General features: G+C 39.0%; 1 protein-coding gene across 7 annotated transcripts in view; it reads left to right on the top strand.

Annotated features, from left to right (window-relative positions):
- REV1 (REV1 DNA directed polymerase) overlaps positions 1-11,044 on the top strand; it is a 57,105-nt gene extending 46,061 nt beyond the window's left edge. For all 7 annotated transcript variants that reach the window (XM_080575512.1, XM_080575511.1, XM_080575514.1 and 4 more), the window contains 6 exons: positions 1,642-1,875; positions 6,494-6,602; positions 7,598-7,809; positions 7,980-8,136; positions 9,041-9,143; positions 10,613-11,044. In XM_080575512.1, the coding sequence (XP_080431638.1) occupies positions 1,642-1,875; positions 6,494-6,602; positions 7,598-7,809; positions 7,980-8,136; positions 9,041-9,143; positions 10,613-10,724 (927 nt within the window). In that variant the 3' untranslated portion in view covers positions 10,725-11,044. The remainder of the gene's footprint in view (positions 1-1,641; positions 1,876-6,493; positions 6,603-7,597; positions 7,810-7,979; positions 8,137-9,040; positions 9,144-10,612) is intronic.
- Positions 11,045-13,801: the final 2,757 nt, after the last annotated feature.

The raw sequence follows: 13,801 nt of genomic DNA, 5'->3' as shown, positions 1-13,801 counted from the left end.
TGCAGCCCTCCATATGGGGCCTCATGAGAGCAGTGGGGGACAATCACCTCCCTCGCCCTGCTGGCCACTCCTCTGGTGATGCAGCCCAGGATGCAGTTGGCCTTCTGGGCTGCAGGCTCCTACTGCTGGTTCCATCAGAACTGCCAAGTCCTTCTCTGCAGGGCTGCTCTCAATTAGTTCTTCCCTTCCTTCTGTTGTATCGGCTGCACCTCTCCCTACAAATACAAATTATGGTTTTTTGGTTGTCTGGCTGGTTTTTTGTTCCTTTGTATTTTAACAAAGGAAGACCCTTATTTCTAGCCCCTATAAGCAGTCAACTGGTTTTAAAGGTCAGTTATGAGCAAGTTGCACTGAATTCTGTAGGTGTCTTAGGTGTAAACAGACTTGAATACTTTACTTAAAATTCTGTAGTTTTAATTCCTGTAAGTCTGCAAAAGCAATTGCTGATGTTTTGTTAACAACTTTCCCAAACATCTGTACGTTTGTAGAAGCCAAGTGTGCTTTTGGCAGAAAACATTTTTTTCTGTAAAGCAATACTAAAGCTAACTCAAGACGTACAAGCAACCTGACTGAACAATGTGGAGCTCCTCCACTTTCTCAGATTATCCTATAGAAGCAGTATGTAAGATTATTACATTAAAAAATGTAAAAAAAATGCAGTAGCTGTGCAGTATAGTTCCTATAGCTTTGGTGACCTTATGGCACAATAAGCTCATCTTTTCTTTTGCGTAATAACCATATCATGATATGGAAATCAGTACAAGGAAAGAGTGGTGACAGTCCTCTAATGCTGCTTATATACGCTGTGTTAGGAAAGGAACAGCAAGATTATTTTAAAACCAGGATTTCCAGAAGATCTTTATAGAATTATTATACATAGCAATCTCCAAATCTTCTTCTTAAAGGTGAAAGGTAAAGTTTTCTAGCAGTCCTATGGAGTCTCCTTTAGTAGAACTTACAGGAAAAACTACATACTTTGACTCAGATTTTACTTGTGAGAAAAATTACACTTTAAATCTGCTTGTCATATTCATTTCCTCACTTCTGCAGCTGTCACTGTATATGCCAACAACGTTTGGTACTGAGCAGTCATCTCAGTTATTTCAAGTTGATAATTGATGGTAAATACCAATTGCAGTAAGGAAAAAGTTGAATCTAAAGCTCATTTCTTTGTCAAAATCTATGGCAAAAATCTGACAGCTTGCAAACATATGTAATAGTGTTAAAGTAAGTTGATAACATTTTACCATAGAATGATATAAAGAAAAATTAATTGCTTACTGTTTTGAACCAGATAACAATTTAGCATTCATATCAACATGTCACCTGTATAATTTGAACTCAGAATTTGTTTTCTTATCTGTAGAGGAAAACTTGTATGTAATTTGTGATGAGAACCCTAAATATCATGAAAAGATAAAATTGAGCATTCATATTTACTGGTCTGTGTTAAATGACTTTTTTTTTTAATTTACATCTTGCTGTTGCAGAGAGTGTCAGGTCGCCAAATGTGTTTGCATACGCAGATTAAATTTTTTTTCAAAATTCAAAGACTATAGAACTATTTTTTTGGGGGGGGGGGTGTTAAAATTAACTTTGTTATATATTCCTCAGACCCTAAAAGCTTTTTTGTATTTGTAGCTAGATAAGTCTGTGCTAGAAGCTCTGCCACCTGATCTCCGAGAACAAGTAGAGCAAATATACACCATTCAGCAAGGAGAGACTTACGGAGAGAGCAAAAAAGAGCCAATAAATGGATGTAGCACTGCACTTCTCTCACAACCAGTTGGAACAGTGCTTTTACAAGTACCTGAGCTCCAAGAACCAAATGCCAATGTGGGAATTAATGTAATTGCCTTGCCAGCTTTCTCACAGGTAGGATGTTTGCACAGTATCAGTAAACGTCAACTTTCTACCTACAGGGAGAGTTAACAGCTTTTTTTTGAGCCAGAATTACTGTAGTCTGTTACTTACTCAAAATTTATTTATGATCCTTTAATATCTTTAAAAAGTCTGTGCTTTCAAATGTAACTTGCTCCATCACAAAGCAAGTATGATACATATTTATTAAAGATTTATAGTCATCTGTATCTCCGTGGTTTTGCTTTTACTTAATGTAAAGCCCCTTATTTACACTTTGCTTTGCAATCTAGTGTGTAAATAGCTGTTTTTCTGCATTGCAGCTGAATTACACTGCACCATCAGTCAAAAGTCAAGCCATCCTAAAATCAGCTTAGCTAGTCACAGGAGACTCACACTATTTAAGTGGATGCTCTGATGGTGTAAAGCCAACCTACTAGCTTCTGTAGATGTGATTGTTCATATCAAATTCCTGGGAGAAAAGCAGGCATGGCTAAGATTGTGCATATCTCCATAATTTTGGAATGAGAAGCTGGTTCAGGACAAGGAAAGAGTAAAGTTGTTTCTCAGAATAGTGGCCTGGAAGGGGAGCCGGTACCTGGTAATGATGCTCCTAGTGATATTCCACCTTTCAATCCAAGATGGTGCTGAACCGATGTAGGGTTAAAAAATAAAATAAAAAAAATCCAAGATTGAAATACCCAAAGATATAATATCTTGCATATGCATCATTTAAAATTATTGTTAATACTGCTCTATTTTATTTTTGTTTGCTCTGTCATTGCTACGTGGCTGTTCTCAGATGAAGTGATGTCACCAAATCAGATTTAGAGAGATGTTTGCTGCTGTTTCTGAGGCATAATGCTGCTTAGCTGACAAAGAATGCTTTGGAAACTAGAAATTCCTGACCTGCTTTTGCTAAACAGTAATTAACGCATAATCATTATTTAAAAGATGTGCGGTCCATTCTGCTACTAAAATTTCTTCACCTTAATCCAAGTTGATTGGCTCAAAAACAGTTGAATCAGTTTTCATTCCTGAACCACAAAGCTGGCTTTTCCATATGGGGATATCGTGAGAACAGTGAAGGAATTCTCCATCCCTCAGCTGTTTTAAATTACACACTTAAACTCTTGCCTATCAATGAATGCATCTTGGACTTGCGGGTTAAGTTATGCTGTGAAATCACATCCCTCCTCACTTGGTTTACCACTCAGTACTCTTTTTCAGAGAAAGTTATAACTATGTATGTCTTTCTATAAAAGTTGCATTTAGTTTATCATATTTATGCCTTATCTATATATTAAGCAGTTGGGAATTAATTATTTTTGTGTTTTTTTTCGTTTTTTAATAACAGTATTACTTTTTGAAACTGCATTAGAAATCTGTAATTTGCACACTCAGTTTGCACTGTTTTCCTGTCTCTTATCTCCTAGTGCATTTTGTGACTGTGTTACTTGATCCAAACACGTCAGCTCAGGAGAGCATCATTTTATTTTGAAGATGTAGTTCAAGAATAGGCTTTTTTCTATTAATTTGTAGGGAATATTGTTGTGGTTTAACCCCCATAGGCAGTTCAGCACCACATAGCCGCCTGCCCACTCTCACCAGGTGGGATGGGAGAAAGAATTGGAAAGGTAAAAGTGAGAAATCTCATGGGTTCAGATGAAGACAGTCTAATAGGTAAAATAAAAGCTGCATGCGCAAGCAAAGCAAAAAAAGGAATTCATTCACAACTTCCCATCAAGAAGCAGATGTTCAGCCACTTCCAGGAAAGAAGGGCTCATCATGTGCAGTGGTTTCTTTGGAAGGTGAATACCATCACTCTGAATGTCGTCCCTCTTCCTTCTTTCCCCCAGCTTCTATTGCTGAGCATGACACCAGGTGGTACAGGAATCCACCTGCTCACCTGCCCGGGCTGTGTCCCCTCCTAGCTCTTGGTGCACCCCCGGCCTCCTGGCTGGCAGGGCAGCATGAGAAGCTGAAGAGTGCTTGGCTCTGTGTAAGCACTGCTCTGCAACAAATGAAATATCGGGGTGTTATCAACACTATTGTCATCACAAATCCAAAACACAGCATTGTGAGAGCGCCTATGAAGAAAATTAATTCTGTCCCAGCCAAAAGCAGGACGAATATCCATACTGTCTAGATATCCATACTATCTATTTGAGAGTGCCTTATGCTTGTACTCCAGATTTTCTCCTGAAAACGTTTAAGCTTCCTTTATTGGAAATAAAAAGGGGAACTAAGATTCACAACTTTCATTTTCTCACTTAGGTCCGAGTTTAATGCATAATACATATATGGTTATATATATATATATATATATATATATATATATATATACATAATACATACGTGGTTGGATAGCTCCTCCTTATTATTGTCAAAGTCTTTGTGGGTGCATGTATTGTGTGAGTATATACAAACATTTAACATCATTTTCATTCAAAACCTAGTAATAGATTTCAGGTATAGAAAAGTGGCAAGTCATTACAAATTGAGTGTTTTACTACATCTCAGCAAGTGTAAATGATGCCCTGCCATCTTTTTATAGCTTAATTAGGTTTGGTTTTCAGCCTTTCATTCCTTTTGTCTGAACTGTGTTTATATAACTAGGTGCCAAGTTGATAGTGATTTATTCATTAGAAAACAAGTGGAAAATGTCATTTGTTGCTGAAAGTTCTCCCATAAAAAGCATCTAGATATGTTGCATTCATTTCGGTCAGCTGCCGAAGTAATTTGAAAATTTAGAAGTTGTAACTCTCTGCAGAAGCTGAATCCTGTAAAAGGAAAGGATGCAAGAAACAAAGATTACAGATGCTTAGAAACAAATGATGTGTATTAGTGGGGTTAACTCCTGGTGGCAAATTTGCACCATGTTCTTACATTGCCTTAACATGGTAAAGATGCTTTTTAAGAAAATTTGGACAGGACATCAAAAATACTGGTATCTATGCTGAATTTATAAAAATTGACATTTTCCATAACGTGAGGATGTGATACAGCTATGTGAAAGCTCTACATTAGGACAATGTCACTGGAGTAAATGTTACACTTTCACAGGGCAGTGGTGGGGGGAATGACAAAACCATGGTCAGTTCCCTGTACTGCCTTATTTTTGAATGAATTAAGTCATGTCATGGAACAGTTGCAATTCACATACACAAAAAATGTTAGTACTGGGCCTCCCGAATTCCTGAATTCTTGAGTGCCTAGCCAGTGGACATTAACCTTTAAAAATAGTTTTATTAAATAAAATGTATATTTAAAAATAATTTAAGCCTTGATTGGTGACTTCTAAGAGTTGATTGGTGATTTAAGACTTGATTGGTGACATTCCACTACAATGCTTCGTTCTGTGCAATGCGTAGAGCAATTGAGGCCAGAGTTGTTCCCATTTCTTCCTTTAATTAGTGCATATTTCATGCAGTGAAAAATATGTTGGCACATGGAGTTCTAAAAATGCAAAAAACTTTGTTCTGACTTGATGACTTTTACCTGTGGGAGCATGATCGTGTTTGTTATCAATGTAATTTAGACATAACGTGTGAATGGCACAGTCTACTCTCCTGACAAATATATACATTTTACAGTTGAAAAAAAGGATCAAATATCCATTGAAAATAAGGTGCACCTCTTAGGTGCATACCAGTATTTTAAATACAGTATCTCCAATAATGGTAGAAACTGTATCGTGCACTTAGAATAGTAATACAGATTTCAAGTAATTTTTGTTGTTTGTACACATCTCAGAATTTTACCAGAGAAATGAAGGGCATTCTCCCACTGAGCAAATTTAATCCTCTAAATGATAGGTTTGCTTTTTATGAATTAGATTTTGCAGGCTATGAGTTGGAAACACTGTTCAAGAATATTGGGCAACTCAGAATACAAGAATAGAGGGACACTAATTTGCTCATTCAGCCACATAGTGAGGGAAGATGATACATGACATTTTGTGTTGTCCATATGAGTATGGCAGTTGGCATACTCACAGACGGTTTCCTATCTAGAATCCAAGCCCATAGGCCAATTGGAAGGGACTCTGTTTTTATCAGTCAATAAAGGGATGGACTACTAAAACCCTTTAGCGGTAGTTCAAAATATAAGGTAGCTGGATTTGTGTTTCTCGTATTTAAAGAAGCAAGACTATTCCCAAGGATATTTTGTCTGAGGAATGTAGCAGTATCAAAAGAAAAGGAGGAACAGAAGTCCAGTTGTCAAAGTGTTCATGTTTGGCAATTGGAAGGAAATGTTCTCCAACTCAGGCTTAATTGTGCTGTTAATACAGCTGTACTGTATAATAGTAGGTGAATAAAGATGGAACATCTCGGGGGGGAGGGGTTATTAACATCTGTGATCATTTTTAATGGTTAGTGTGTTATATGCCTGTAAATAATAAATCTGTAAAATGTAGCGTAATGTTAAAAGGAAGGTTTTGTAGTTGTTACAAGCATAGGTACATGAAGAAAATGTACAGCGTATTTTATTTTACAGTGTTTCAGCTGTATTTCATTTAGTTTTGCTTAGCATAAAACGTAAATATCGTTCTTACGTGGGTAATCTAGAGGAAAGCAAGCAGTGTTGCTCTCTGGTAAAATAATCAAACGAATCTTCTGTCACTGTTCAGGTGGACCCTGAGGTTTTTGCTGCGCTACCTGCTGAGCTGCAAGCAGAACTGAGAGATGCATATGATCAAAGGCAAAAGCAACCAGAACAGCAACCTGCTAATACTTCTGGTAAGTATATATTAGTTGTACAATAGTTTGTAATAGGAGTTGTTTACTATTTGAAGAGATTTTCGCAACCCTAAATACAAACCAGAAAATATAAACAAAGCTTCTAGGACGATACTGTGTTAAATTGAATTTCTGTATTTTTGGTAGACAGTGAGTTACCACCAGCTGTGGCCTCATTTTGGAAACAGATGCCTAGCATTACTGAAATGGGTAATTAATTCAATTCATTGGGACTGTGACACGAAACGGCTCACGTCCTTATGTTTGCAGAATGGAATGTAAACTTGGTATGTCTCGTGATTTAAAGTACTGCATCTTCAGTACTCAGTTTAGGTAAACGTGTGCTCAGATTAGCATCCTCTTGGTTTGTATAGCAGTAGTACAGGTTTCAGGGAACTAGAGAGATGATTCATCTCGCCGTGTCTGATGGATGATTTTACTCTGAGCTGATCACTTAGGTCTCCTTTTTATAATCAGTTGAAGAAATGAGGTAACTTGCCTGTGAAAGTGAGTGCCATAAAATAGGTTAGAAATGCCAGTGGTTTCATTGTCAGTTTAATACTGCATTATTACAATGAAACCTTGATTTCAGTCAGTGGACTACTGCAGATAAAAGTAGTTAGGGGGCCTTTTTGCTGCTGTTTTTTTGATAATCACTGGTGGAAAGTCTTAGCAGGTATCTAGGTTGGACAGTGCTCTAGGGTGAAGCAATTTGTCCAGTAGGCTTCGGATTTCACTAGCTGCTCATATTTGAGCGCTGAAATGCTTGATATTTAAAAGGCTCATAATTAAGTACACTAATGTCTAGCAGTGCTGTTCAAGTTCTTAAACCATTGCCCAAATCCGAAATGGCATGTGGAAACTAAGTCATTTTATCTAGGTTATATTTTCCCAATTGATCCATAGATTGTTATGGAAGGTAGAGGCTTCCTTTTCGACAGAAAAGTATTAAATTTTAAATGTATCAATCACTGACTGTTCCTGTGTTTTTTCAGCATCCAAAAACCCTTGCCTACACCTGAAGCATGCAACAATGAAAAACAAGAAAAAAATCAGGAAAAAAAATCCAGTCAGTCCTGTAAAAAAGATTCAGAGTCCTTTGAAAACCAAACTCCTGGGTAGCCCTGCAAAAAACATGCCAGCTACATCTGGAAGCCCACAGAAGCTAATAGATAGTTTTTTGAAACAGGAAGGAACAGCTGTTCAGGTAATTTTAACAGCTTGCTATGTCCATTTCTTTAGGCTTTGTCCATGTTCACAAAACCAGCTTGTTTTCTTTCCTTGATTCTTTAGTGTATATGCTTATCTATACGTGCATGTATATGGTGTTACTGTATTTGTCAGACTGAGCATTACCAACTTTTATGTTTGGAGCAGCTGGAAGCAGTTCCATCAACTTCGGATTGTTCAGGCCCATCAGCTCTGCAGACTGAACAGCCTGGTTCATTCAGGCCACAGGCACCCAACCTAGCTGGAGCCGTTGAATTCAATGACGTAAAGACGTTGTTGAAAGAATGGATAACAACTATTTCAGGTAAGGGATGGCATGCTAGCGATGATCTTGCATCACAAGGAAAACTATTTTTTTAGCAGGCTTTTTGTACTTTGTTCCTTTTTCGTTCACTCTTCCTTTCACTGGTTACTTTTCACAGTGATCTTGAAGTCTTACTGCTTTGAAGTGTTGCGGTAACTTGATTCTTCCTGCACAGTTGTTGTTTCGTGTTCTTGCCTGCTCCTGTTTCTTGTTTAGCACCATGAAAATCCACCTGCTCTCCCTTCAGCCCTTTTGTCAGGCTCTTGTCGTGTGCCTTGATGTTACTTGTATGAAAGGTTTTCCTTATTTTGCCCACTAGGTTAACAGCCGTTAGAGTGAGAGATTTTTAAAAGGAATTCTTTTCTTAGGAAGATGTCTTTTTAGAGAGAAAGGAATGCATATTTTTCCAAAAAAAAAAAAAATGCCAGAAAGAACTAGGATGAAGTGCAAAAGTTTAACACCATTGTTAAATTGTGATTTGAATTTCAACAAGATGTCACACAATTAGCAATCCCTTATTATCCTGGAAAATCTGACCTCCAAGATTCTTCATGTCCTGAACACTGCTATTCTCCTAAGAGTTTCAAAAGAGTTATTCCATTCGAAATCCATATTTCTTTTCCTTTCGGTTAATATTAGCCTGGCTCTAATTTGTTCTTACAAGTGAGGGGGGGAAAAAAGAGGAGAGGTTGACAAGCCAGATGTTTCAGGGTGTTGCAGTCCATTTATGTACAAAACTTGTGATGTTGGAGGGAGATACAGGAATACAGCAGTTAGCACCTGATAGGCTAACGCTGACATTTTTTCTAGTATATTCTAATTATTCTATAATAATTATTTAAATATATTTGGAGAAAGGTTCTCTCAGTTCTCTTCATTTTTTTAATGTATTTTTCTTTTACAGATCCTATGGAAGAAGACATTCTACAGGTTGTGAAGTATTGTACTGATCTAATAGAAGAAAAAGATTTGGAAAAGTTGGATCTGGTGGTTAAATACATGAAAAGGTAGCTTAATTGCTAATGTTTGTGTTGTTTGGGCTGGTTTTGTTTGCACTTATCCACTAGGTACTTCAGTGTGAGACCACAAGTCTATTAGGCATTCCGTTGATGAGTGTAAATATTTTAAGCTTAAATTTTATTTAAAAAATGGGGTGAAAAAGGTTGGGCTGATAAAATAGGTAATCTGTGAAAAAGCAAAAGTAGCATTTAATATTATTTGCTACAAAGTGTTCTGTTTCCAGCCACAGGATAATTTTTGTCATCATTGTCCCTTCATCCTGTTTTCATTTGTCATTGCTGCCTTAGATCTTTCATCTGTTTCATCTGATTTCAGTTCTGTATCCAGATCTGTCTCACCTCTCCAACCCTATTAAATCTGTTTTTATTACTTAGTCACTGTGCTCCTTTTGCTTCTCCCATGTGTCAGGAAACCCAAGTTCCCTTCATGACGTGTTTACTCTCTGATAGCTGTGCTGCTCAGCTTTCAGTGTCTTTGGTTTGGAAAATACTTAATTCTCAGAACTAATCAGCACCCAAAGGACTACAACAGTGTAAAAACTTTGTTACGCTTTTGTATTATGGGATGTCTTTAGGCTTCAGAAAATGAGAAATGCTCAGTGCAGTTAACTGCTTTGTTGAATGCTGTATATTCTTTATAAAACTCTTGGGAAAGCGTCACATCCCGCTCCTGGTGCTCCATGTATATGAGATGTACACTGGTAGCAGTATGGCTCTCTGAAGGCTGGTAAGTGTAGGACAAGGAACCAGGAGTCAAACAATACACAGTTGTCCATATGAAACTGATACCAGGTCCTACTAAATTGTACGTGGAGGGGCCCCCTGCTCTCCTGTAATAGCCATCTAGAAGGGGATTTAGAGAGAGAAGACACGGGATGCATCTAAAATGCCTGCCTTGGGCATTTTCTTCCTTTCATTTGCTTGTAGTGGCAGCTGAATGACGGAGGTAGCTCATACTTAGCTCTGCGTGTCTGAGACTCTGTTCCACTTACAGCAATCTAGCAATACACACAACATAGTGCCCTCAATATGTGTTATTAAAATGCCTTAGTTATGACGGCATTTGTTGGATGAAAGTTGTAGCATGTATGTCTTGGTTTGAGGAAGGAAAGATTGGGATCCAGAATCTTGCCATTTTTAATTCTTTAGTAAAGTTTTCAGAAGCCTACTGCTTTAATTACATGCTTACAACCACTGCAAAATGCTAATGTTTACGAACTGGTGGCACTGTTTACATCAGAAATATTGCTGGTGAATGTCAGCAGAACCTGTGGCATTAGCTAAGACTTGGTATATTTGAAGAGAGAAGGCTTTACCAAAATCAAGTCAAAATACAGCATACCATTGTGATCTTGCTTTCCAGCGAGAAGACCAAAAGTAAATGTAAAAAAAAAAAAAAAAAAAAAGGTGGTTCTGTAGTTGTAATTTTCTCCCTCTTTTTTCCTTCTTCCCTTCAGGTTAATGCAATCATCTGTGGAATCAGTTTGGAATATGGCATTTGACTTCATTCTTGACAATGTTCAGGTAGTTTTACAACAAACTTACGGAAGCACATTAAAAGTTATCTGAACTTGTAGTAAAGAGCTTGATGGGAGCCTGGAGCTCTCTGCTAGCTGTGCCATAAGTGCTTGTGAGGTATTTGCAAAGTGCATGATAGTAATGCCCTGAGTTTTTATAATTTCAAATTTCTTTTTAAACAACAAAGTGTTTTGTACATTTCTTTTCAGAAAGTGCCAAATTTGTCAGTATTGCATGTAAATAATTGTGTTAAAATTCTTTTATTGTAGTATAGAATCTATTTACAAAATGTTTGTTTATAAAGTTTTATGGATTTTTACAGTGAAGTGTTTACAGTTGTTTAATAAAGAACTGTATGTATATTTTTGTACTGATTCTATTTTGTCATGCTTCAGTTGAATATAGCTAATCACTTCTATTAAAGCTGCAGCTTTGATTCATTTACAATGACATGGTTCGACACCATGACCCTCCACTGATGTTATTACAGATGCAAAGGAAGAATATTGGCTCGTTTTCTGTTTCATCCTTCAAAGACAGGAACCAGGGTGGCCTGGCCCATCCACAGCACGCGTGGCGCTAGCTGAGGCCTAATTGCTCTCGGAGCTCTGTATATCCAGGTGCACAGCTGTCCCTGGAGCTGCGTGCTCTTGAAGGAGAACAAAGGGTGAGCAGTTACCCAAGGGGGAAGCACTGTATGCCAGGGAGTAGCTAACATGGAGCATGGTTTAAGTCTGTCTGTACCAAGCCTCTGAGTTGCTCTTGCTCTGGACAGAGCCACATTCTACTCTTCAACTACCACCCCAGAACATTTATTTCCTCTGCAAGGTAACAAAACAGGTTGTAGCGAGTAGCAGAAGCCTTTCAAAAAATGGGTTTATACCTGGAACGACCCCAACAGTTTGTGTCCATGGCAGGGATGTGTATGCTTGCATCTCTACAGTAGTTTTGGACAAGTTTGCTTTTTCTAGATGTATACCAGCCTCATCCAGTAACATTTGGCTGTGTATCTTGAAGTAAAGCTGTTCTTCTCATTCTGAAGAGAATGAAGACTGCAGCAGGCACTACAGCTGGATGCGGAGTGCTCTGCCGTCAGTTGACCAGCTGTAGCACAGGGGACAGGTTTGACATGTTTAGTTGGCACTTTAAGCTTTAGGTTGCACCCTCAGCATCCCTTGTAACCCACCCTGGGAGAGGAACCACTGTGACAGCCGTCTGGAACAAGGCAACTACCTTGGTGGATGAGGGGAGCGCAGTAAGTGTGCATGTAACACAGACTGTCATGTGAGGCACCAGAGGGTTGTACTGCGTCCAGAGGGACAGCAACAGACTGAGAGGAACCTCATGAAGGTCAGCAAAGAGAAGTGCACAACAGATACAGACAATCCTGGACCAAGTCCAGATGATAAGGGAGTGGAGCATCTCTCATAAAGGGAAAGGCGCAGGAGAGCTGGGGCTGTTCAGCCTGGAGAAGACAACTTGGGGGTTCAGGCAGATCTTACCCCTGTGTACAGATAGCAAGGCGGGCAGGGGCTGGTTCAAGGAAACCAGAAACAGACCCTACTCTGGTATCAAATGACAGGGCAAGAGGCAATGGGATGCAGTACAAAAAAAAAAATCTCCAATTCCAATTAAAACAACACATATTGTTTTCCCTGTGAGGGTAAACAAACCCTGCAACAGGTTCTCCACAGGAGGTATGGAGGGTCAAGCTGTGGAGATTTTCAAAATGCAATTGGACAAAGTCATGGGCAACCTTTCTCCTTCTCCATTTAAGAAAACCAGCTTGGCAACTGTTTCTGTAGAAGAATATATTTGCTGAAAGTCAAGACCGTATTTTACAAGTTAGGTGTCAGATACACAGCTTTGATCCTGTGAGTGCTACTCAAGCCATGCTCCTAAAGAAAAGAGGATTACTTCTGTTTTCATTCTCTCTCATTGATCCCTGCTTCAAGCCCTTAAATATTTCATTCAAGGTACCTGCTTCCTTAAAACCCCTTACTGGAGGTATTTCTACAAGGTTCATAACAGCAGCCTGCAAAACTAGCATCATCCTTTTCCATGCCATACCTGAGGAAACAAGAACACATCAAGACCACATTGTTTCACATCAGTGTTCTTAACTTAAGAACTTTTTATTAGAGTAGCTTTCATGATTGCATAGTTTGCGAAAGGAAATCATTACAATTAAATGCAGTCTCCTCACTGTGACACTTGAGAGCATTCTATTCTAAATCACTGACACGCCCAGTGATGTGAATTTGTACCACACTCCAACCATACTGAAAAGGTCCTGGGTCAAGGGCAAGTTTAAAGTCTAACAAACAAAAAAAATAGTCTGGTAAGTCAAATTCCATTATCAAAGGTAGCACGTTATTCAGTGTTCCTTTGTAATGGAGGTCATACACTCCCTATCGTGAAATTCATGTTTGTCCAACCAAAGAAAGTAAAGAAATTTAAGTGACAGAAGAAACGTGAGCAGATCAAGCTGCTTGTTACAAGTTAATTTTTTTTATAAATATTTTAAATGCTAAAAATCTCAGCTACATGAAAGACCATTATCAATTTTGCTTCAGCTTGTGCTTCTGAGAAGTATTTGTTACGCATCTCTCAACGTGAGTTGGCAATTACCAGGAGAGCACCTGACTACAGGTCGCTGAAGCTGTCAGCTTAGGAGGGCAACCAAAGGGAACGAAGGGTCAGGCGATACTGGGGTTACAGACTGATTCCTGGTCGTCACAAACCGCACTGACCAAATGCCTTTTGAACTGGTCCAGTCCCGCGGTGCTGGATGACTCAACTGGTCTGAGGCAGCATCCGAAGTCACTGCTTACTTCGGGACGAGCGCTCTGCAGGTGCTTACTGCCACTCTGAATGGTGGTCGAAAGATGCTGCATCTACGCTCCTCCCCGCAGCGACCTCCGGTAATTCTGACCTGCTAAAACCGGGCCTGCAACACCGCTACTGCTGGAATACAATAAAAAGCGTGAGCCACCGAGAGCGCCACGCACAGCGCACGCTCAGCACAGGGAAGAGAAGCCAGAAGACGCCTCTGCTGCAATGCGCGTCTGTGACTTGGCCAGGAAGGGAGAGGCAAGCCTCAGCCCGGCACTTCGTCTGTAACGGCC

This window comes from Anser brachyrhynchus (assembly GCF_964034855.1).
Source record: "Anser brachyrhynchus genome assembly, chromosome: 1".
Classification (NCBI taxonomy): Eukaryota; Metazoa; Chordata; class Aves; order Anseriformes; family Anatidae; genus Anser; species Anser brachyrhynchus.
This window is presented reverse-complemented; position numbering and strand designations above follow the sequence as displayed.